The 25535-nt window shown below is 42.1% G+C and overlaps 2 protein-coding genes across 5 annotated transcripts; both read right to left on the reverse strand.

Moving 5' to 3' along the window:
* Window positions 1-1838: 1838 nt before the first annotated feature.
* On the reverse strand, window positions 1839-12897 carry LOC133610541 (uncharacterized). Of its 3 annotated transcripts, XM_061966901.1 has the most exons (4): window positions 12401-12437; window positions 12159-12298; window positions 9380-9962; window positions 1839-3396 (listed from the first exon to the last, which is right to left on the reverse strand). In XM_061966901.1, the coding sequence occupies exons 1-4, from the start codon at window positions 12424-12426 to the stop codon at window positions 2562-2564; spliced, it is 1584 nt and encodes a 527-aa protein (XP_061822885.1). In that variant the 5' UTR covers window positions 12427-12437; the 3' UTR covers window positions 1839-2561. The 3 variants fall into 3 exon arrangements, with proteins under 3 accessions (XP_061822885.1, XP_061822903.1, XP_061822895.1); XM_061966919.1 differs by lacking the exons at window positions 12159-12298; window positions 12401-12437 and adding an exon at window positions 12811-12897; XM_061966911.1 differs by lacking the exons at window positions 12159-12298; window positions 12401-12437 and adding an exon at window positions 12505-12638.
* A 322-nt stretch (window positions 12898-13219) lies between these two features.
* Window positions 13220-24931, reverse strand: ncoa4 (nuclear receptor coactivator 4). 2 transcript variants are annotated; one of them, XM_061966933.1, is made up of 10 exons: window positions 24723-24931; window positions 23670-23784; window positions 21033-21173; window positions 20778-20869; window positions 17389-17497; window positions 17057-17191; window positions 15435-16124; window positions 15179-15355; window positions 15016-15108; window positions 13220-13773 (listed from the first exon to the last, which is right to left on the reverse strand). In XM_061966933.1, exons 2-10 carry the CDS (start codon window positions 23781-23783, stop codon window positions 13765-13767), a joined length of 1560 nt encoding a protein of 519 aa, XP_061822917.1. In that variant the 5' UTR covers window position 23784; window positions 24723-24931; the 3' UTR covers window positions 13220-13764. The 2 variants fall into 2 exon arrangements, with proteins under 2 accessions (XP_061822917.1, XP_061822924.1); XM_061966940.1 differs by lacking the exon at window positions 24723-24931 and adding an exon at window positions 23911-24066.
* Between the last annotated feature and the right edge of the window lie 604 nt (window positions 24932-25535).

The following is a 25535-nucleotide window of genomic DNA, read 5'->3' on the forward strand; positions in this document are numbered from 1 at the left end:
ATTTGCGGCAGTGACGTGCGGTGAGGTTGATGGCTGATGAGGCACTGACTTCATCACAGTCAGATTTACAAACATATGAACCCTAAAGAGTATCTTATTCACCATTTGATTGGCAGCAGTTAACGGGTTATGTTTAAAAGCTCATACCAGCATTCTTCCCTGCTTGGCACTCAGCATCAAGGGTTGGAATTGGGGGTTAAATCACCAAAAATGATTCCCAGGCGCGGCGCCGCTGCTGCCCACTGCTCCCCTCACCTCCCAGGGGGTGAACCAGGGGATGGGTCAAATACAGAGGACAAATTTCATTACACCTAGTGTGTGTGGGACAATCATTGGTACTTTAACTTAACTTTAACTTTACACATACAAACTGTAGCACACAAAAAAGCACATTTAATAAAAAAAAACGTTATTATGGTCTTACCTTTACTTAGAAATTAAGTCCATGCGCCGCAACTATAGCCCTCACTTCAACTTTCCTCGTGCAAGATTGAATCTATTTAAAAAAGTGTAACCGAGGGTTTATAAATGTCGCCTATACTGTATGAAACTACAAAATAACAAACACGGAGGCTCCAGTTTACACGAGGACCACTTTATTTACCTTCTTTCAAAAACCTCCGCAACGTGACATCACTTCCGCTCTTAGCGCCTTCAAAATAAGAGCTCAAGGCATATACTGTATAACAGCGCATAACAGGAACTTAACATCACAAAGAGGAAAGCTGATGAAAATAGGTTACAAAAGTTATTTAATAAGAAGCCAAAAAGTGCAAAAACAATAATGTTCGTGTTGGAGGAGTTGTGAATTAGGTACACCTGCAGTCTGCAGGTGTACCTAATGTTGTGTCCCTGCAGTCATTCACAACTCCTCCAACACCAACATTATTGTTTTTGCACTTTTTGGCTTCTTATGAAATATTTTTTTAAAATAGATTAAATCTTGCACGTGGAAAGTTTAAGTGTGGGCTTTAGTTGATATAACAATTCTACGGCGGGGGTGCAGGAGGCGAGCCTCAGCCAGTAAGTCTTTTGCAGCCGTTTTATGATCGCTCAGCACAAGAAATACGTTACACACATACAGTTGTTGACAAAATACACTGTACATTATATACCTCAGCTAACTAAACTATGGAAATGTATAATATAGTTCATATAGCAATACAGTCTCACTGCACAGCAGGCCAGCAGTTAGCCGAGTCATTGCGCAATCCATGTTGCGGCACTGAGTGACGTGCCTCAACTGGCTGCTGATCACCGCACCGTCTCTTCTCAGTATTTGAACGGCAAATGTGAAAATTCAACGATTTTGAATAAAAATAATCTAAAACTGGTGAAGTTAAATGGAAAATAACTTTATAGTGTAATCACTGGATACATATAACAATTAAAAAATTTTTTTTTTCTTTTTACATTTTTTTTCTTTCCATGATGGCAGGTGAGGCGGGGCCTCACCTGCCTCTAGTGACTGCACGTCACTGATTTGCGGGCGACATTGAACCTGTTCGCGGGCCTGATACGGACTCCGGGCTGCGTGTTTGATAACCCTGCTTTGGAACGTTTAGACTAGCCAAAACAATCAGATCTGTGTCACTTGAGGGCAAAAAAAATCCGATTTGGTGTGGGGCCATAGTTAAGTCTGCAGGGAGAGGCCCCGCCCCTTTTCAGACAAGTGATGGCCACTAGAGGGCAGCACTCATATTCTTGAATAAACAAATGTATTTTTTTCTGGTTTCTCACTTGTCAAACATAATTTTTTTGTTATGATTCCAAGTTTAATATTAAAAAAGAAATAATAAATAGACACTTATTTAATCCCCAAAAAACAACAAAACGCCTTGTTTTCATGATTTATTAGAAAAAGAACACGTCAACTGGTTTGTGCTAATTAGCAAACACGACACTGATGCATTACAACATGGAGGCTAAAGGTGAACGACACAAGCTTTTTTTTTTTAATTTTTTTTTTTACAAACTTTAAATACAGGACGCCTTTGTTTGGATCGTCGACGCGCCGCTTGGTCCAGAAATGGACCGATCCCCGGGCAGTTTTAACGTAACCAATAAAAAGATGCTTTAACCGACTCTGAAGTGGAATCCTTGATGAACTCGTAATCAACGCGTCGCTACGGCAACAGGGGCCTCCTCCTCGCCGGCGACGTTCGAACATCGCGTATTTGAACGCGACCTTGTTCCCGAGAAACGACAAAGATGGCCGCCGCAGGTGGGGGGGGTCCTCATGCAAACGGAAACAACCAATCAAATCACTCGGGGAGGAAGTGGGCGGAGACATCAAACATTTGAAGAAAAAAAGTGTTTTAAGCGCAATTTTATCGGCCAATTAGATTTCTTTACAAACTTTATGGAGAAACTCACAACTCATGAGAAATGTTCCACTTCCTGTCGGCGCTCAAACCGTTTCCTGCTCTGTGGTCTTTGATGGTGGCTGAGGGGGCGGGGCACTGTCACATCCGTCCATATTTGGACATCCTGCTGCTATTTACACCAGACCGCGTCGCACCTTGTCCCGGCAGGCCCCGCCCCACACGGTCACACGCCGATCACTCGGAGTCGGTCTCGAGCGGCGCCGTCTCGTCCAAGACGCCCCTCTTGGCGATGGCGGCGGCGATGGCGGCGTCCAGGTGCGCCTTCTTGTGGCGGGAGAAGCTGGACGAGTGCATGAAGGTCTTGTCGCAGGTGGTGCAGGTGAAGGTCTTGGTCTTGGCGCCGGGGAGGCGGGCCTTCCCCCGCTCCATGCCGTCCGCCGCCCGGTGACTCTGCGCGTGCCTCGCCAGGCCGGAGGCGTGCGAGAAGCGCTTGCCGCACTGGTTGCAGGCGTGGCCCTCTGCCCCGCTCGCCTCCTCCTCCTCCGAGGGGGCGGGGCCTCGCTTGCCGCCCCGGCCCGCCCGGCGGCGGCGGTTCTTCTTACAGAGCGTGTAGAAGTTGGGCTTGTCGCGCGAGCACAGCTTGAGGCGGATCTTGAGGTCGGACGAGGTCTCGGCCAGGTTCTCCTTGCCGGGCGTGTAGTTGTCCAGCAGCTCCTTCACGTGCGTCACCTGATGCTTGGACAGCTGCGTGGACGTGCGGAAGCTCATCTCGCACTGCGGGCAGGCGTAGAACTTGTCACCGCCGCCGCCGCCTCCGGCCACCTGCATGATGGCCGACGGCTGCCTCTGCCGCTTGGCCTTCTTGTTCTTGGAGCCCGCCTTGAGCGAGCGGTGCACGGCGGCGGGCATGTCGTGAGCGAGGAGGCCGGCGTCCTTGGGGTGGGCGTTGCCCTTCTTGTGGATGAGACGGTGGCGAGAGAGGCTGGAGCTGTGGTTGAACTCCTTGCCGCAAATGTTGCACGGGTGGATCCGCCTCTTCCCGTGCAGCCGCAGGTGACTCCCCAGCATCCTGTCACACACGCACACACACGCCTTTACTTCCTGTCCGCAGAGAGCCGATACATGCTCGACTTCTACCGATATTTGACTTTTTTTTTCATATCTACATCGGCGCAATAAAAACTGTCTTTATCGGACCATCCGAACATTGCAACAAATCAGTTTCAATGTAGCTAAAAATCTGCTGGTGTTGGACAGGAAGTTATGCACAAACACAACATAAAGCATCCGGTGTACTTTCAAAGTAAAATACTCTGATCGTTGTTTTGCACTTTGAAAGGTCCAAAAAAGGCGGCGGCGGACGTGAAGTCAACTTGTCAGAAGGTTTTTAGACTTGATTTCATGTTGTTGACACAAATGGAGGACATGCTGATTCTGGGGGTCCAAAATTAAAGAATATTGCACAAGCATTATTATAAATTATCATATTAATTTCGAGTCCATGGTTCTCGCCCGGAAAAGGGTGGAGTGCCATCTCCGGGTTGGGGAGGAGATCTTGCCCCAAGTGGAGGAGTTCAAGTACCTCGGAGTCTTGTTCACGAGTGAGAGAAGAGTGGATCGTGAGATCGACAGCCGGATCGGTGCGGCGTATTCAGTAATGCGGACGCTGTATCGATCTGTTGTGGTGAAGAAGGAGCTGAGCCGGAAGGCAAAGCTCTCAATTTACCGGTCGATCTACGTTCCCATCCTCACCTATGGTCATGAGCTTTGGGTTATGACCGAAAGGACAAGATCACGGGTACAAGCGGCCGAAATGAGTTTCCTCCGCCGGGTGGCGGGGCTCTCCCTTAGAGATAGGGTGAGAAGCTCTGTCATCCGGGGGGAGCTCAAAGTAAAGCCGCTGCTCCTCCACATCGAGAGGAGCCAGATGAGGTGGTTCGGGCATCTGGTCAGGATGCCACCCGAACGCCTCCCTAGGGAGGTGTTTAGGGCACGTCCAACCGGTAGGAGGCCGCGGGGAAGACCCAGGACACGTTGGGAAGACTATGTCTCCCGGCTGGCCTGGGAACGCCTCGGGGTCCCACAGGAAGAGCTGGACGAAGTGGCTGGGGAGAGGGAAGTCTGGGCTTCCCTGCTTAGGCTGCTGCCCCCGCGACCCGACCTCGGATAAGCGGAAGAAGATGGATGGATGGATGGATCATATTAATTTTTTATATTTAATCAAAACACACATATTATAATAATTCAAACAAAATAAAATAAATTATTAATTATATTAAATAATTATATTTAACCAAAATGATATATATATATAATTATATTAATAATTATAATATACTATGACATAAAATATAATACATATATACACAGACACACAGTATAATAATACAAATAAATATATTAATTATATTAATAATAATTATATTATATATTATAGTAACATAAATATATGTATATACACGTACATACACACACATTTTGTAATGAAAACAATAAAAATAATATTAAATTATTTTTAACCAAACTTCTATAACTAATTAATAATTATATAATTACCAATTAATAATTATAATACATAAAAATATTATATTTATATGGGGGCCTGTGTAAAATATCAGCTGATACGCAGACCAGCAATACAGAAGACTGGTTGTGCGGATTAAAAGGCGCACTGTCGATGAGTTTTCAAACATCCATCCATCCCATCCATTTTCTACCGCTTATTCCCTTTGGGGTCGCGGGGGGCGCTGGAGCCTATCTCAGCTACAATCGGGCGGAAGGCGGGGTACACCCTGGACAAGTCGCCACCTCAACTTATCCCCAGGTGCATGTCTTTGGAAGTGGGAGGAAGCCGGAGTACCCGGAGGGAACCCACGCAGTCACGGGGAGGACATGCAAACTCCACACAGAAAGAGGCGCATTAAAGGGGTCGTATTATGATTATCTTTCTACATTTAAACACTTCCTTGTGGTCTACATAATGTAATGGTGGTTCTTTGGTCAAAATGTTGCATTGATGATGTTTTACAGACCATCTTTCTGACCGTCTCTTCAGGACGCACCATTTTGTGGGCGCTCTTATTTACGTGCCTCCACTTTGACAGCGTCGTCTCCCCGCCATCTTTGTTGTACCGGTAGTTTTTAGGGCTTCCAAAGCGAGTCTACTGACAGACATAAGTAAGAACTTTACACTACTTTCTATTAGAAATGGCAACAGCGGAGGATGAATGCACCCCAACAAGAAGATAAGAGGGAAAAGGAAGGAGCTTATTGGCTACAAAGGCGGACGCGCGCAAATTTTCGGGACTTATGCAGATCCCAAATACACATCAGCAGGTGCTAGAAGATGAGAAAAGTTGGTTTTGCATAATATTGTGACACAAACGGCAGATAACATGCCTCCGAAAAGGTGCCTTGTACACACCCATAATAACACCCGTATGTTGAAGCCTCCATCAAGCAGTGCGACTTCATAGCCTCCCAAAGTCATACTACTCCTTTCTTGAGTGTAAAGTTCTATGTTCTCAATGAAACATCAAAGTTTTGGTGTTGCTTGCTCACGAATGCTTGCTAGCGTCATTTACCATGAGTTGATTAACCTGGACCCCGACTTAAACAAGATGAAAAACTTATTAGGGTGTTACCATTTAGTGGTCAATTGTACGGAATATGTACTGTACTGTGCAATCTACTGATAAAAGTTTCAATCAATCAAAAAAAAAAGTATTGTACAGGCGTCATTCTGCAGCCCGCACGTATCTCTTATGTGTGACTGCCATCTACTGGTCACACTTATTACACCATGTACCAAATATATATATATATACACAAACACGTATGTATATATATATATATATATATATATATATATATATATATATATATATATATACACATACATACATACACATATTATATATATATATATATATATATGTATATATTATATATATATATTTTTTTTCAGTATTATATTTATTAATAAGTAGTTGCATGTTTTCCCAATTGCTATCCCATATATATATATACATATATATATAGGGATAGGTTGATTGGCAACACTAAATTGGCCCTCGTGTGTGAATATTGTCGGTCTATCTGTTGGCCCTGTGATGAGGTGGTGACTTGTCCAGGGTATGCCCCGCCTTCCGCCCGAATGCAGCTGAGATAGGCTCCAGCACCCCCCGCAACCCCACACCCACCCACACACACACTTTTCGGACTATAAGGCGCACTTGAAATCCTTTAATTTTCGCAAAAATCAGTGCGCCTTATAACGCGGGGCGTCTAATGTACGGCATAATTCTGGTTGTGCTTACCGACCTCGAAGCTATTTTATTTGGTACATGGTGTAATGATGTGTGACCAGTAGATGTCAGTCACACATAAGAGATAAGTGTAAACTGCAAGATGACGCCTGTAAACAACACCAAAACTTTAAATGTACCATTGAGAATATAGAACATTACACACGGCGCTCAAAAATCTGTCAAAATGTTTTTAGTACGACTTCGGTAAGCTATGAAGCCGCACCTCTTGATGTATTGTCGGCGGATTAAACATGCGAGTATTATTATGGTGTGTGTATAAGGACCACAAAATGGCATCTATTAGCGGACATATTACCTGGCATTTTGTTTCGCGATATTTTGCAAAACTTTTACCTTATGGTACCTGCTGATCTGTATTTGGGATCTGCATAAGTACTGAAAATGTGCGCGCGTCCACCATTGTAGTCCATGCCGACACCGCAGTCGATAAGTTTCTTCTTTTCTCTATCTTCTTGTTATGTGGCCTTCATCTTCTTCTTGTTGTTGTGGTGCATTCATCTTCCGCTGTTGCCCTTTCTAATATAAAGTAGTGTAAAGTTCTTACTTATATCTGTCAGTAGACTAGCTATCAAAGCGCTAAAAACTGTATTGGGTCTACATTATTCACCCACAGAACTTTAGTTATTAGAGGGTTCCGGTCGGACGTTTTTTCACGATACACATTTCCGGCGTTGTTGTTGTATTATTGAGCCACGGATGCGAATATGCTGCTCCGTTATTGATTGAAGTCAAGTCTGAATGTAATTAAAACAGTTAGCTCCATTTTTTGACACTTCTTCCACTTCCGTCCTTGCACGCTACACCGCTACAACAAAGATGGCGGGGAGAAGACGCTGCCGAAGGTGAGCTACGTAAATAAGACCGCCCACAAAACGGCGCATCCTGAAGAGACTTTCAGAAAGCTACTTGAAAATGGTCCGTAAAACATCATCTATGCAACATTTTGACCAAAGAACCACCATTACATGTTATGTAGACCACAAGGTAGTGTTTTACATTTAGAAAAATATATACAAGGGGTGTAACGGTACGTGTATTTGTATTGAACCGTTTTGGTACGGGGGTTCCGATTCGGTTCGGAGGTGTACTGAAGGAGTTTCCACACGGACATATTAAGTTGTGTAAACAATGCACACCGAGGCACAACACACGGCATGCTAGCAGGCTACGATAGACTGACCATACGTCCTCTTTTCACCGGACATGTCCTCTTTTGCGGAGCTGTCAGGGCGGAGTTTCTTAAATGCCTCAAATGTCCGGCATTTTGAGTTAGGGTTGCGTGTATTTTCAATGTACGTTCAGGGTTAAGAAGGGGTTAAAAACAAAACTAATTGTGCGCCGCAGCAGCATTTGTGAGGGAGGGGCAGAGACAGAGAGAGAGAGAGAGAGTTATGATAAACGCGCATGTATCGCCAGGCTCTGCTTTTTATCCATAAATTTATCAGGTTTAATTTTTTATTATCTATAGCAGGGGTGTCAAAAGTGTGCCCCGGAGGCCATTTGCGGCCCACAGCTAATGTTTTAAAGGCCCACGGCACATTCTAAAAATACTATTAAAATAAACAATAACATAACAAAAGTGAAATAAAAAAGCTTAAAGGTTAAATGTGATTTAGAAAAAGTTGCAATGTTGACTAATAAAACAAAGCTTTTTTTTCTTCTTTCAAACTGTCATTGTTCAAAACATAATATTGCAAATTTGGTAAATAAATAACCCAAAAATGTATATTTTGTTGTTTTCTTACTGTACCGAAAATTAACCGAACCCTGACCTCTAAACCGAGGTACGTACCGAACCAAAATTTGTGTACCAATACACCCCTAAAATAAATATATATATATATTTTTTTTAGGGATATATATATATATATATATATATATATATATATATATATATATTATATATATCCCTAAAATATATATATATATCCCTAAAAAAAAAAAAAAAAAAAAAAAAAATATATATATATATATATATATATATATATATATATATGTAGCTATGTATAGTTATACACCCCTAAAATAACTATATATAGTTATACACCCCTAAAATAACTATATATAGTTATACACCCCTAAAATATATATATATTTTAGGGGTGTATTGGTACACAAATTTTGGTTCGGTACGTACCTCGGTTTAGAGGTCACGGTTCGGTTAATTTTCGGTACAGTATCAATAGTCATAATAATATCAATAATTGATCCAAAAATTTATTCTTTAAAAAAGTTAAATATTTGGCCAAAATTTTTAACTATTTTATCGATTTTCAAAATGAAGAATTAATTAAGAATCGGAATAACAAAAATCGCAATTTAAATGCACATCGATTTTTTGGAGCACCCCTTAAGCGTATCTTCTAAACTTTATCTGTGCAAGCAACAAGATATTCTAAGCAATAAAGATTTAAATATCTGCTTGTCACCCTGACTTACAATTGTTTAAAAAAAATGTGTCGGTAAGAAATAAACAATTGCCACCGCGGTTCAAAATGGCTATTTGTCGATATTCAGGTTGCATGTGGCCCTCTGAGGGCAGCCATCACTGCGACGTGGCCCTCAATAAAACCAGTTTGACGTCCTTGCTCTACGTCAAGGAGCCCGGAATTGTTTTTATTTCAACCGTAGCGATATTCCAGGGTTCTTTTAGTAGCCTCCTTGACGACAAGTGATTGGTATCTGTATCGGCCCTGAAAGAAGCGTATCGGTGCGACCCACCTGCTGCCCTTAAAGCTCATGCCGCAGTGTTGGCAGGTGTAACGGGCATCCTGGTGCGCGGGTTCGAGGGCGTGCTTGGCGGACGCCACCAGGCTCGCCGTCTTGGCGACGTGCGTCTGCTGGTGGCGGTAGAGGCTGGAGGCGTGGCTGTAGCACTTGCCGCAGTAAGTGCAGCGGTACTGCCGGTCGTCCGGCTCGTACGGGGCCTGATCCGAGTCGACCTCGCCGTCCAGGTGACTGCTCCCCGCCTCCACCAGGACCTCGTGGTCCTCCTCGTCAGAGTCCATCTTTATCTCCACGCTCTGCTCCGTCACCTCGCAGGGGTACACCTCCTCGTACGGCGCGAAGAAGGCCTCGTCCGTTTCGATCTTCAGCTGCTCGCCGCTCAGCTCCGGGTCGTCCGAGTCCTTCTTGACGCACGAGATGGTGAACTTGGAGCCCACGTCCGCCCACTTGACCACGTACTCGATGGGCTGCGTGTCCAACTCCACCGTGATGAAGTCGGCTCCCAGGGCGTCCGCCTCCGACACGGTGAGCTCCGCCTCGGGGTCCTCCATCCTAAAGCTACGAGGTGAGTAAGTTTCTGCGTGGGAGAGAACAGGAAGTGAAGGAACCCGATCAGTGTTGCGATTATTAACGCTCTCATATTTGCATTTGGGTGAAACTATTTTGACATGATTGACTTTCTTAGCAGATGCAGCATTGCATTTAAAAAATATAATACATAATAATTATATTTAAACAAAATTATATAATTAATTATATTACACTATATATAATATAGTAACATATAATATATATATATATATATATATATATACACACTAGGGCTGCAACAACTAATTGATTAAATCGATTATAAAAATAGTTGCCGATTAAGTTAGTCATCGATTCGTTGGCGCATGCGCAAAGGCAATTTTTTTTTTTTTTATAAAACTTTATTTATAAACTGCAACATGTACAAACAGCTGAGAAACAATAATCAAAATAAATATGGTGCCAGTATGCTGGTTTTTTTCCCAATAAAATACTGGAAAGGATAGAAATGTAGTTTGTCTCTTTCATCCGATTATTAATCGAAGTAATAATCGACAGATTAATCGATTATGAAATTAATCGTTAGTTGCAGCCCTACTACACACATACACATATGTGATAATAAAATAAATGAATGATATTAAATAATTATATCTAACAAAATTATGTAATTATATCAAATAATTATATTATATTAAAACAAATATTGTAAATATATATATATATATATACACATATTGTAATAAAAAAATTAATGAATAATTACATTATAAATTATAGTATCATAAAAATATATACACATACATACACACATAATAAAAATTGATTAAAATTAATTGATTATATCAAATAATTCTATTTAACCAAAATTATACTATAATATGACATAAAAATATGAATATATATACACACACACTCACACACACACACACACACACACACACACAATATAATAATAAAAATAAACTACATTAAGTAATTGTATTAATTATATTATATTATAATCTATTATATATTATAGTAGCATAATATATATATATATATATATATATATATATATATATATATATATCCACACAAACATATTTAATACAAATAAAATAAAAGTATCTATATTAAATATAGTTAATTAAAAATATCAATTATATTATAATAAAAATATAACATATATGCATACATAAAAAAACTAACTAATTAAAAAATTCTATTTAACCAAAATTATATTATAATATAATGACATAAAAATATGAATATACACACACACACACACACACGCACACACACACACAATAATAAAATAAACTACATTAAGTAATTGTATTAATTAATTATATTATAATCTATTATATATTATAGTAGCATAAAATATATATATATCCACACAAACATACTTAATACAAATAAAATAAAAGTATTTATATTAAATATAGTTAATTAAAAATATCAATTATATTATAATAAAAATAACATGTATGCATACATAAAAAAACATTAACTAATTAAACAGCATATTATATTATATGCTATTTCATAATAACATATGTAATATTATACTATATATAAACGCACATAACAATAAACAAAATAGTGAACAATACTGACACAAAGAAACAAGCTGAATACATATAATCGCCCAATCATCATAAACAACATTGCCGAGTGGCACTGCAGCGACAGTTGAAACGGACTCCGATCAAATATTGGTCATTTTAGGCACTCTCAGCCGCTGCGGTCGCTTCCTTACCGTGTGGGCCCGCACCTCACACAACGTGACAATTATAGCTCTCTTTTTGAAATATAGTCAGTCAGACTAAATAAAAACGCCAGTTTGAATCGAGTATGAAACGGAAACATGGCATTTGGCCGACATCGCTGCGGTGATGTCACGATTAACACCGACAGAACCGAGCAGTGCATCCATTATCAAAAGCTCTCTCGTTTACCACCTAAATAATGTCTACATCCACGCCGAATATCGCTGCACCGAGGCCCGATTCATGACACACGTTAGCGTGTATCGGGAACGTGTCTGGAGTCGTTCCCGGAGCGAAGGGCGTTAAAACAACGTTTTTCTCAATGAAGTTCCGGGGCTCGGCTGGGGCTCGGTGGAGCTCGGCGTCAGTGACGAGGAAGCAGCGGGAGCATTATTTCCCCTCTCCGCTCGTAAAGCGGACACAAATGTCGCCGAGCGCGGACGGCGAATATGCTGATAAACGCTTAAATGCGTTTTTGGGGAACTCACCGAGCTGGAAAACGTCAAATGAGAACGTTAAATGTTGCCGGCGGAGACGGCCACAATAAACAGGAAGAAGAAGACGTGGACACAAAGCATTGTGGGAAAGGATTAAATGGTTAGGAGCAGCGGAAGTGCCCCGAGTGCTCCTTCAAAGTAAAAACAGGAACACAAATAAGAGTTACTCTAATGATCACCAATGATTATAATATAGCATTATATATTATGAAGGAAGACGAATATCTAGTTACATTGGCCCATCCGTCCATAGGTCCATTCTACTGGTTATTAAACATGCTCCTTTTCGCTGACTCGTGACAGTTTAGATATGGTACAAATATGCAAATTGGCTTGCCATGGAACATGCTCTCTGATTGGCTTGGGATGTCCCGCCTCAAAGTGAAGGTAATAGACGGGGAAAGAAACCGCCTTGCCCCGGACAAGTAGAAGAAATAATCCTGTACACGTCCACGTCACAAACCTGACACAAATGATACTGTGTCAACAAGAAGATCATAAAGCTTCCCTGCAGCCAATCAGAGAGCTCCTTGCATCCCTCTATGGAGGAGGAAGGCGGATGAAGACTAATGTTTTGTTAGTCCAGCAACTTCATTGGAAAGCTCGTCTTTACGGGATTCGTTTTGAAGCTTACGGTTCATACCAGAACGTCTCCTGTGTCGGTGCTGGTCGGGAACGACTCGAGTCGCCGGACCGCCGAGGCCACATCAACGGGAGCCGAGGATCCAGTCACCGCTGCAGCAGCACCGCGGGGGCGGGACAGACGTGGCGGAGTGGTACGCCGCCTCTGATTGGTGCAGCTCCTGCGCAGCTCGCTCCAAAATCGCTTGTGATTGGCCGTTGACGGACACGAAAGATCGCGAGGTTTTGTGCAGATAGTCCCTTTTGACGGAAACCGCAGACGGACAAAATTCTCGTTGAATTAGGGAAGGTATTTTAAAATGTATCAAAACGCTTGATTAAGTTTCTAACATTGTTTGTGTTTATGTAAACACTACAATTTAACTTTTGACAGTGGCTGCTTCAAAAACAAAGTCGTCACGTGACCAGTGTTGATGTCAACATGTTTTATTAAGAGTGGAGATTCACAGCAAAGACTTGGATGACATCACTCGGCATTTATAAAACCCAACAAAACAAATCATTGGTGGTCTTTCATCCAGGGCTTGAAAGACACTGAAAAGGAAATCTAAGAGATGGACAATTTAAATTGATTTTAGAATAAAATAACTGAGTTAAAACTCTGCAGCAGAGTAAAGGAAACAATGAGACCCTCAACCAGGCAGAATACATGTTAATGCAAAAATAATGTTTCATAGAAAGTTGAACTTTGACACACACTTTGCTAGCACCTTTCAAGATGTTATTGGTGAAAAAGACTGAAATTATCCAATCGCGAGATTCACAAATATTGATTCTTGACCAAGTGATCGATGCGCAAAGAGTTGACTTCCGGTTTGCGGGAAGTTGAAGAACCTTTGCAGGAAGCAAACGCTGATGCCACAGGAAGAAGGCTGCAGGTTTGAATAGATTGTGTGTGTGCGAAGCAGCAATAAAGTGACGCAGGCCAGAAGAAAGCTCCTCATCTTCATCTTCGTCAATACATCTGGAAGAAAAGAAAGCGGGAGCGAGCTTAGCATGACTGCGAATGGTCAATGCAATTAGTTGGATGGAGAGCTGGTTGACTAACAGTAACAGGTATGAGTTTATTTTATGCAAGGTATTAGACTGTGGAGTTCCACAAAGCATCTGCCTTGGTCCTCTGCTCTTCATTTTCATGAGTGATCTTTTTTGAAATGTAAAAAGCACGTCTATATTTATGCATGGACATAGACATAGAACAAATATTTTAAACAATTTAGTATGGCTGTGTTGTTCTAAACAGGAACACAAAATACATAATTTTGGCCTCTAAACACACATTAAAAAATGAAACATTGAAAATGTGCTAATTTTATGATCGATTTTCCAATCAAACAAGTTTTACAGTCACTGGTGTTGTCTAATCTCCATTATTGTGCCGTTATTTTGTCACACGCTCCAAAGAAATATTGAAAAGCTCCAACTTATGCACATTAAGGCTGCACGATTGGCACGGAAATATCTAACCCTAACCCTCAAGTCTTCTCATCTATGGAGGTTCATTTGTGTCTAATACTTTTCTTTTTTTTTAATGCCGAATTCATGTCACTGAATTTTTTGCATTTAAATTTTGTGAACCGATATATATATATTTCTTTTTCCATCAAATACGCTGATAATTTCAGTGAATAAAAATTTGACCACATTTTTTTACAAAATCAAATTACGCTGACAATTTCATTGAATACAAATGTGTAAGCAAAATGTGTGTGTTTAAAAATTCAGTGTTTGAAAATCAGTGCAGAGATGTTCATTGCTCAAAACTGAAGCAATCGATCCGATCTCAAAACTACCTAATCAGCTGCTTTTGTCTTAAAAATTTAACTGAGGTGAGTCTTGAGTTTTGTGCAACAAATTTTTCTGCACTGAATATTTTACACAATGATTCTTTTTATACAATTAGAATTTTTTTTATACATTTTTTTTAAACACTGATTTTCATTTCTTCACTGAACTTTCAAAACACAAATTTTGCTCACAAACTTATAGAATATTCACAAAAAACTCAGTTCCGTATATATTTGTTGTCCAAAAAAAACGTTTGTATTTAAGATCCAAATTCACCTCCATACTGTTAATAGGCGTTTATTAAAAACCCTGCTGGTATTTTTTAATAATATCCATACTACAATGAGGCCAGAAATCGTACACTGTAAAATACGATATGTGTGCAAGAGACGACCTATTGAGACCAGCTGTCACTCACCTGAGGAGGAGCCTTGTGGAGCCATTTTTCTTTGTCCCCGCCCACATTCATGCAGGAAAAGAGGTCGCGGACAGAGGCCAAAACCAAATGTTCCTAATGGAGAGCGGAGCTGTCAGAGAAAAAGTCTTGTTTGCACGTCACGACCAATCTTTCACTCCGCTACCTGAGATTTCTTCTTTAGCAGCCATTTATCGTCCTGCTCGGACGCAGAAGTCGCTTTAGGACTCGACGAGTTGTTCGGAAGCACCCAGAGTTCTGGATCCAGAGGGCTTTGGAACAAAGTGGTGGTGTGCAGGGAGGGGTTTGAAGGATGAAGCCACGCCTCCAAGATGGCCTGAACCTGTGAAGACAACACACCTTGTTCTTCCATTTCCTGTTATCATCATCATCATCATCATCATCGCATGCACTTTACCTACCTTCTCTTCCTGCTGTCTATGGTGCAGTGCGGGTGGCACATTCTTGCTAGTGGGCGAGGCATGGGAGGTGTCGGTCGACGTGTTGTTGGCGTCGGCAACAGAGACGCCGTTCTTGTCAAGCGCAGCGTGCTGCAGCAGCCACGCGTTTAGAGCTTCTTTACCGCAGTTCTCGTCGCACACGCAATCAGAGTAGCTGGAGCACCGCTCGTTGGCACGACACGTCTGCTGGACCGGCGCCGCCTGTTGAAGCCACGCCTGCAGCGTTGGAATGGCGTCTGTAGGGGAGGGCGGGGTCTTCAGGCACTTGAGCTCGCCCAAGTTCTCGATCTCCAGGGCTTTTGTGGTTTGGCAGCAGGACGTGCAGTCGGACGTCTGCCGGCTCGATTCCGCCAGCCAGTCGTCGCACGACCAGTGCTCGGAGAAAGGCTTCAGAAGCTTGCGCCAGCGCTCAGCGTCAGACTCGGCGGCGTCGGCAGGCGCAGTCACCAGCCACTCGCTGAGGTCATCGTCCTGGAGGTAGTCGCGCAGGTCGGACTCGTCAATCTTCTCGATGGAGAAGGAGGAGCTGCAGCTGCTGGCGCTGCGCTGCCGGGTGACCGGCTTCTGGTCCCGGAGCAGCCATGTTTCCAGGTCTCGCAGCTGACCCCAGGCCTTGAGGAAGTCCACAGACCCAAGGACAGGACAGGAGGTCTGCACAAGGACAATGATGACTCAGCATATTTCATGTCAGCGTCACAATTCATGGTCAGGGAGTGCTGTGAGCTAGGGCTGGGCAATAAAACGATACATACAATCGCAATAGACACGTAATCAATATCGATAAAACATTCTGTAATTTTTTTCCTTTGCGGGAAGAAAGTGGACGTATGGAAGCGAGGTTGGTGGCATGAACAAAGGCACTCGCACTATGGTAACCGAGCAACGCAGGAAGTGATCACTGATCAGTGGGAGTGACAGGTAATCGTATCAACTATCAAGTTTGCTTGTCTGGTGCTTGATTCTTTACATGGAGTGAGAGGAGAAAGTCAAAATGAAGAAATTGTGAATCAAAGGAAAATCACCTGGACATTTTTTTGTATTTTTTTTGAGGGGCCATAATCAGACCAATGTGGTCTGTAAATGATGAAAAGCAAGACCGCTAATACCACACCACTTTAGCCGCCCTTTAGAGCACTGCCGTAATTTCCTGGCATGATACCTGCAGAAAATAGTTCTCAGGTTGCTTGGTTTACATTTTCACACTTTGCACTATTTTCTTACACTTTATGAAGCATTTATTACAAGTTCCCTATTTTTGCACCTTCATTTTAAGATCTTATTTTTAAGTGTTCAATGTGATTTTAATAATTTGTTTACAGTGAGTGTTTTCCATGCTTGTGTTGACATTTCACTTCTGCCTTGATAGCTGAGGGATTTGAATCAAAATGAAGGTTTCTTTTTAGATAAACATGTTTACATTTCATATATAAAATGTTTACATTTCTTTTTTTTTTTCTCCTGCTCTTCATTTTCCTTAGGTCATTGAAAATATCAATCACTGATCTGGACCGATATAAATTTACATCGTGATAGTTTTAAGCCCAGCCCTACTTTGAACTGGATTACAAAACCTCAGTTATTACTTTTTGCAACGCATTTGACTCCGCCTCCACTGCTTTGTCCTTTGGTGACAGCCAATCCTGAGAGTCCTTGCTGACCTGACGTCCAATAGGATGGCTTTCCAGCAGCCAGTCGCCCCAAGCTCCACCCTCCACTTTCTGCACAAACAGTATGTTGATCATCTTTTGGCTGTTAAATAACTGCAATAACAATAATCATCATAATAATAATATTTTGCAACAATATCAATACAACAGTAATGACTCAAGTCCTTGAACATGTCAACTTTTCATCGACTGCATCCTTACTTCCTCACACGTTCAGTTCTTTGATGAGCAGTGAAAGCGTGGGCTACCTGGGCAGTGATGCTGCCAAATGAAGTGATGGCGTCCCTCAGGGAGCGCGAATCTGCATCGAAGCTCATCTCAGGCGTTTCCTCTGGCACCAGACTCAGAGAGGACAACCTGATGACAACACAGTGACAAGAATGAACGATGGAGGCCAAGAACCTTCTGCTGACCTTCTCACTGCGTCCTCTTTGATGCATACCATAACCTAGACAGTATGCAAAAACCAGGTTAAGATTCGGGAGAAAATTTTCGATCATCTTCTTGTCCTACGAAAAGTGCGGCGTACTAAACTTTATTTACATAGATTTTTAACCCCTTCAAATTCTGGGATTGTAATAGTAAGTAAATGTGAAACTGCCATTGAACCGTTTGGAGAATTAATATCTTTGGAAAGCTAATCTACAATTTTGTCCCCAAAAAGGTCAGAATTTGTTTAAGTGCTACTGACACGGAAGTTTTCAATCCCGCTAGACCAGGGGTCGGCAACCCTCGGCTCCGGAGCCGCATGCGGCTCTTTGATCACTCTGATGCGGCTCAGCAGCGTACTTGCTGAACCCCCCAATTTTCCCATGGGACTTCCGGATTTCAGTGCCTCTCGCAGAAAACTCCCGGGATTAATATTCACCGATTTTCATCCTTATGGCTATAATAAGGGCGTGCAATGATGGTACAACATTTGGCGCCTTCTACAATCTGTATTAATGCGTTCCAGCCCAACACTTGTTATACAATATACATCTTCTGCTTGCACATGTACGTGACAGCAAGGCATACTTGTTCAACAGCCACACAGGTTACACTGACGGTGGTCATATAAAACAACTTTAACACTCTTACTAATAATGCGCCACACTTTGAACCAAAACCAAACAAGAATGACAAACACATTTCGGGAGAACATCTGCACCTTAACCCAACAGAACAAACACCCAGAATCCCATGCAGCCCTGTCTCTTCCGGGCTACGTTATACACCCCTGCTACCACCAAACCCTGCCCCTACCCCAAGCCTGCTGGGGGGGGGGGGGTTATTGTGTTATTTCATTTGAAATTTCAAAAAAATTTGCGGCTCCCATCGTTTTCTATAATTTGTGAAACTGGTCAAAATGGCTCTTTGACTGGTAAAGGTTGCCGACCCCTGCGCTAGACACACTTACAAAGGTGTGTTACTGTTTGTGCTATGGCGCCATCTTTTGGACGTGTTTGCTCACTGCAGACGCTGCAAATAGAAAATGTACTTCCCGTTTCGTGCCTTGAACCGGAAGTATTGATCTATGGCGTTTAAACTAATATGGATTCTTCATTCATCACTGCAAACAACGTTTGGTAAGAATTGTTTTACCGTATTTTCCGCACTATAAGGCGCACCTAAAAACCACAAATTTTCTCAAAAGCTGACAGTGCGCCTTATAACCCGGTGCGCTTTATATATGGATAAATATTAAGATTCATTTTCATAAAGTATCGGTCTCGCAACTTCGGTAAACAGCCGCCATCTTTTTTCCCCGTAGAAGAAGCGCGCGGTGCATGCTGGGATATGTGACGTTTCATTTCCATTTGTGTATTTATGTAAAGACCCCAAAATGGCTCCTATTAAGTGTGTTGTCTGTCTAATTATAAATAATGCAGACGAGGCGTGTTAACTGAGTTCTCAACGTTTACTCACAGCGTGCTCATAACCACATTCTAACTGCCAGCATACAACGCTTCTCAGGGCTACCGCGCATGCTCGTCACTATCGTTGCATGCTGGGTAGTGTAGTTGTTATATTTGCTAGCTCATAACATCACATTAAGAGACACGCTTACGCGCTTAATTCAATACTCGCCGTCATTCCGGGTGGATTGACAAAAGACCTCCAGCCGCTACATATTGGTGTCAACAGGGCATTCGAAGCTAGACTGCTAACTGCGTGGGAACAGTGGATGACGAAGAAGCGCGCGGTGCATGCTGGGATATGTGACGTTTCATTTCTATTTGTGTGTTTATGTAAAGACCCCAAAATGGCTCCTATTAAGTGTGTTGTCTGTCTAATTATAAATAATGCAGACGAGGCGTGTTAACTGAGTTCTCAACGTTTACTCACTGCGTGCTCATAACCACATTCTAACTCCCAGCATACAACAACGCTTCTCAGGGCTACCGCGCATGCTCGTCAATATCGTTGCATGCTGGGTAGTGTAGTTGTTATATTTGCTAGCTCATAACATCACATTAAGAGACACGCTTACGCGCTTAATTCAATACTCGCCGTCATTCCGGGTGGATTGACAAAAGACCTCCAGCCGCTGGATATTGGTGTCAACAGGGCATTCGAAGCTAGACTGCTAACTGCGTGGGAACAATGGATGACAGAAGGCGAACACACGTGACGTTCACCAAGACAGGGAGACGGAGACAGCGCCAGACGACATTTTGGATCCCACATTTGCCCAACTTTTCAATTCGGACAACGAAGGAGAATAATTCGAGGGATTTATGAATGAAGAATAACTTCAGAAAGTGAGCGCTATGTTTATTTTGTGTGTTGTGACATTAACGTTCGAGCAACATTATGTTGCTATTGCTCTGCACTATTTTGAATTTTACTATGTTTGTGATTGCACATTTGCGTACATTTTGGGAGTGAACAGAGTTGTTAGAACGCTGGTTTTTAATATATTATTAAAGTTTGACTGACCTATCTGACTGTTTTTTTGACATTCCTTTAGCGCAGTTAGATGCGGCTTACAACACCGGGCGGCTTATAGGTGGACAAAGTTTTGAAATATGCCGTTCATTGAAGGCGCGGCTTTTAACCCAGGGCGCCTTATGGTGCGGAAAATACGGTAGTTATATTGTAAAACTGTAAAGCATTGGCTAAGAAGCTGAAACTTTTACAGGTGTCTGTGTTCGTAATATTAACTTACAACGGCATTCTTTTTGTATTGTTTTGGTTTCATAAATTCACCAAAACGTCACCGTGGAGTTATTGAGTCTGTTTAGCTGATTGGAGAGCTCGCTCGTGCAGCTAGCGGGTCCTTGACCATGACCTCTGTTCGGTTTGATCAGCCCTATTACCGCCTATGTCACAAACACTGTTTGGAAACAATTAAGGAATGTAAATAAACATTGACAGAATCTTTCTGTGTAAATAAATAATTTCACAACGTATATATCTGCGGCTTATAGTCCTGTGCAGCTAATACGTGGAAAAATTTATTTTCTTACATTTAGTGGACGCGGCTTATATCCGGATATCTATAATCCGGAAAATACAGGTTTTTTTTTAATACTAGTGTAATACGTGAATATATATCGTACCTGCTGATGTAGTTTCATTGTAAAAGAAAACCAGACAAAACGCCGGATATCAGCGCCGATAATGGGTCAATATCAATTAAACACATTCTTACTTGTCCATGCAGCTAGTCAGCTGATTGCTCAGGTCGGTGCTGCTGTTGGCGTTCTGCAGCTGCTGTGAGATCACGTCTAGCTGACCGTACAGCTGCAACACCGCAACAGAACAGACTCAATTAAAAAAAAGTCTCAGTTAAGATTAATGACAAAAGGTAAAGACAGAAAAGAATGGAGTTAGAAACATAATTAAGAGTTGTTACAGAATGTAAAGAGAGTTGGATTGTAGACGAGAGTGAGAAAGAGGTGGTCACCCGATGGAGCCGGTGCAACTGCTGCTGCAGTGTTTCCGCCTTGACGTGTTCCAGCAGTTCCAGCTGACTCAAAAGCCACACTTCCCGGCACCGCAGCGCCTCCTGCTGGCGACTTACGCAGCTCTGCAGCTGCCAGCGCACCTGAGACAAAAAAGACGACACGTTTTGTTGCCTGGTCAGAGAGCCCATAAACGCACGCGGTGAGTTAGTGTGCGTTACGTCAGACGACGAAAGCTTTTGAGCAACGCAAGGTGATTTAGTCACATGACCAAAACTTTACGGAGATTAACCAGTGGACTTTGGTTGTTTGGAGATTCCTGCGGGCGATGTGAGCAGGAATGAAAAGCCACATGACATTTGTTTTGGTTCTAAGAACTGGAGTTGCCAACTCGAGGACAAATACAGAACATTTTGGGAAATATAATTGCATGATCACATCAGTGAGCAGCAGAGCTGCCAACAAGCACACGTTTTGACCTCGGACTACACTTCACTGACTGTACATTTTTGCTTCAACTTCAGTCTATAAAAGCTGGATAATACTGTGTGGAGACTGTACTGGCTCACCATGCACATACCGTATTGTTCGGACTTTAAGTCGCAGTTTTTTTCATAGTTTGGCCGGGGGTGCGACTTATACTCAGGAGCGACTTATGTGTGAAATTATTAACACATTACCGTAAAATATCAAATAAAATTATTTAGCTCATTCCCGTAAGAGACTAGACGTATAAGATTTCATGGGATTTAGCGATTTGGAGTGACAGATTGTTTGGTAAACGTATAGCATGTTCTATATGTTATAGTTATTTGAATGACTCTTACCATATACATTTGGTGTTGGGTTTTATCAAAAAAATTTCCCCCAAAAATGCGATTTATACTCCAGTGCGACTTATAGTCCGAAAAATACGGTACCCCCTGGGCCCCCCCAAAAAAAATCCTCAATCTGACTACGATGTGAGTCATAAGAGTTTACTGTTGTAATGCATCAACTAGTTCCAGCTACAATAACACTTTCATCGCCGATGTGACTGAAAACTATCATATCAGTGTTTTATTTGGCAAAAATATATTTTATTTGAAATGTAACTTTGCTCTAATTAAAATCCCTCAGCTATCGAGGCAGAAAGGAAATGTCAACAAGCATGGAAAACACTCAATGTCAACAAAATGTTAAAATCACATTGAACACTTAATCTTTAAACATAAGGAATATGTAAAAAATGCTTAATGAAGTGTAAGAAAATAGTGCAAAGTGTGAGAATGTAAACATAGAAAACCCTGAGAATAGCTTTTTTCTGCAGGTTTAGTGCCAGGAAGTTACAGCTGTGCTCGAAAAGGTGAGCGCATCTAAGTTGGTGTGGTATTAGCGGTCTTGCCTTGCATCATTTACAGACCACATTGGTCTGACTAAATCCAAAAAAGTGCCATACTGTCCGAGTCACTTCTCCTCTTATCCACAAGTTCTTCTTTTTTTTTACTTTCTCTTCACACTCCATGCAATGAATCAACCGGCAGAAAACCAAATTTGATAGTTGATACTGTTATCCATTAGCGTGTCACTGTGCCTGACCAGTGATCACTTCCTGCGTTGCTTGCTTACCAGCGAGTGCGTGCCTTTGTTAATTAAACCGACATTGTTGCTACTTCTGGTTTCTTCCGATGAAGCATAAAAAAAAAAACATAATTCTTGGCTGAGACCAGGGATCAAAAAGGTTGCTGCTCTAGAAAGATCTGTTTGGACTTTTACAATGAGACATTCTTTGCACATGTATTCAAATAGAGTCAAGTTGATGCATTACACTTTGGGCAGGCATTTGTCAGAATGAAAGGAAATAACAGTCCTGTGCTATTATGTTAGATCCACTATGGACTGGACTTTCACAATATTATGCTAGATCCACTCGACGTCCATTGCACCGGTCACCCACATCTGCGGTCCTCTCCAAGGTTTCTCATTGTCATCCCACTGGGTTGAGTTTTTCCTTGCCGTGATGTGGGATCTGAACCGAGGATGTCGTTGTGGCTTGTGCAGCCCTTTGAGACACTTGTGATTTAGGGCTATACCGTATTTTTTGGAGTATAAGTCACACCGGCCGAAAATGCATAACAAAGAAGGAAAAAAACATAAGTCGCACTGGAGTATAAGTCGCATTTTTTGGGGGGAAATTTATTTGATAAAAGCCAACACCAAGAATAGACATTTGAAAGGCAATTTAAAAAAAATAAAGAATAGTGAACAACAGGCTGAATAAGTGTACGTTATATGAGGCATAAATAACCAAATGAGAAGGTGCCTGGTATGTTAACGTAACATATTATGGTAAGAGTCATTCAAATAACTATAACATATAGAACATGCTATACGTTTACCAAGCAATCTGTCACTCCTAATCGCTAAATCCCATGAAATCTTATACGATTTTGATATTTTACGGTAATGTGTTAATAATTTCACACATAAGTCGCTTCTGAGTATAAGTCGCACCCCCGGCCAAAGTATGAAAAAAACTGCGACTTATAGTCCGAAAAATACGGTATAAATAAACATTGATTGACTGTGCTGAGACCTCGTGTTTCGTCAGCGACACAAAAATGCGGAGTTCAACACAAAACTCGTTGAAGGGCACTCACCTCCCTGGCGTTCTCTCTGAGCTGCTGCTCTGTCTTGATGACGGCGTTGATGGCGTTCTCCAGCTGATCCTGGGCCAGCAGGCACTGCTTCAGCTTGCTACCTGCTGTCGGCATCCTGGACAGGTGAGGAGGAAAACAAAACATGACACGTGTGACCGGAAGAAAATTGTACGGTGTTCGCCGAACTGCAGCATCAGGGACTTGATCTACATTTATGTCATTTGTACAGGTCGATGCTGACCTTATGGATGGAACAAAGCTTTCCCCCCCCTTATAAGCGGCTTAAAGTTAGGCAAAATTACTTGCAGCACAAATCAAGTTGACTGCCCTGAACTGGTTCAGAAAGTGGTCGCCCTCACGTTGAGTGTCCGTCTCGCTGACATCTATATTTGTTTGCAAGTGCAATGTTAGTCGTCAGCAGCTCGGGTGGGCGTGTCCGGTCGGGCAAAGGGCGTGGTCTTATCAGCTGTAAACATTCCCAACTGATAACAACATTCACTCTCGCACAAAACACGCATGACCTTTGACTTAAGTCTACACTACATGGCATCAGCAGAAAACAGTTTCAGTTGTATTGAATTGAATGCACATGTATTGTGTGATAATGTGTTACACTGTTGACCGCACAAAAGCATCACTTTTATAGCGCCGACTTCAGTTGAACTAGTTACCATCAATAATTCAAGATAAGAAACCTACGAATTACTGATAATATCCGATTGTTTCAGGAAACGCGAGAGTATAGACTGGTCGATAATGGCGTGTCCGCCATTATCGACTGTCAGCCGGCACGTCCGCACGGTGACGTCACAGCAACCCTCGATTATCAGCACCGACAAACAAACGCGTTCTTTTTCGTTGTAAACCCCAAAATGGTCCACTCAGGGCTCTACACAAAAGTGTAAGTGTACAATAGAGTTGGTCAAAGCCGACTGACAGTAGTCTAGGGGGCACCATGAAGCCACCATTTTGGAGTTAGCATTAGCGCTGCCTAGCTCGTCGATGCTCGCCCGTGTTGTCACTTCGAAACTAAAGACAGACATTTAAACTCACCCGATTATTATTCTGTTGCGGACGCTCAACTTCAAAGTCACAAATAGTCCCAGATTGGTGTGACGTTTCTTGAAAGAGATAGGCCTTCGACGAGTGTTTTTTTTTCCTGCAATATTTTTCACGACCGCTTTTAGAGCAGCGTTGGAGGAGGGGCGGGCTTTCTGCTTCTTCTTCGTGCAGCAATTGGTCAGCTGACAACACAAGTAGGCGCAATGGCCACTGTGTGGCGGGGACGCTGTACTACAGGGCTGTCTCAACATTTACAGGTAAAAGCCAGTAAATTAGAATATTTTGAAAAACTTGATTTATTTCAGTAATTGCATTCAAAAGGTGTAACTTGTACATTATATTTATTCATTGCACACAGAATGATGCATTCAAATATTTATTTCATTTAATTTTGATGATTTGAAGTGGCAACAAATGAAAATCCAAAATTCCGTGTGTCACAAAATTAGAATATTACTTAAGGCTAATACAAAAAAGGGATTTTTAGAAATGTTGGCCAACTGAAAAGTATGAAAATGAAAAATATGAGCATGTACAATACTCAATACTTGGTTAGAGCTCCTTTTGCCTCAATTACTGCGTTAATGCGGCGTGGCATGGAGTCGATGAGTTTCTGGCACTGCTCAGGTGTTATGAGAGCCCAGGTTGCTCTGATAGTGGCCTTCAACTCTTCTGCGTTTTTGGGTCTGGCATTCTGCATCTTCCTTTTCACAATACCCCACAGATTTTCTATGGGGCTAAGGTCAGGGGAGTTGGCGGGCCAATTTAGAACAGAAATACCATGGTCCGTAAACCAGGCACGGG

The sequence above is a fragment of the Nerophis lumbriciformis genome, linkage group LG02, assembly GCF_033978685.3.
Source record: "Nerophis lumbriciformis linkage group LG02, RoL_Nlum_v2.1, whole genome shotgun sequence".
In the NCBI taxonomy this organism is placed as follows: Eukaryota; Metazoa; Chordata; class Actinopteri; order Syngnathiformes; family Syngnathidae; genus Nerophis; species Nerophis lumbriciformis.

What these genes read in the sequence shown, in the direction of transcription:
- LOC133610541 (XM_061966901.1), bottom strand. Translation starts at nt 12,426, where the DNA reads ATGGACCTATGGACGGATGGGCCAAT. An exon ending in CTATGGACGGATGGGCCAAT is followed by an intron (nt 12,299 to 12,400) that starts GTAACTAGATAT and finishes TTTACTTTGAAG; the next exon opens with GAGCACTCGGGGCACTTCCG. An exon ending in ATTTGACGTTTTCCAGCTCG is followed by an intron (nt 9,963 to 12,158) that starts GTGAGTTCCCCA and finishes TCTCCCACGCAG; the next exon opens with AAACTTACTCACCTCGTAGC.
- ncoa4 (XM_061966933.1), bottom strand. Translation starts at nt 23,783, where the DNA reads ATGCCGACAGCAGGTAGCAAGCTGAAGCAGTGCCTGCTGGCCCAGGAT. An exon ending in CTGACTAGCTGCATGGACAA is followed by an intron (nt 17,498 to 20,777) that starts GTAAGAATGTGT and finishes TGTTGTCATCAG; the next exon opens with GTTGTCCTCTCTGAGTCTGG. An exon ending in TTGGCAGCATCACTGCCCAG is followed by an intron (nt 17,192 to 17,388) that starts GTAGCCCACGCT and finishes CTGTTTGTGCAG; the next exon opens with AAAGTGGAGGGTGGAGCTTG.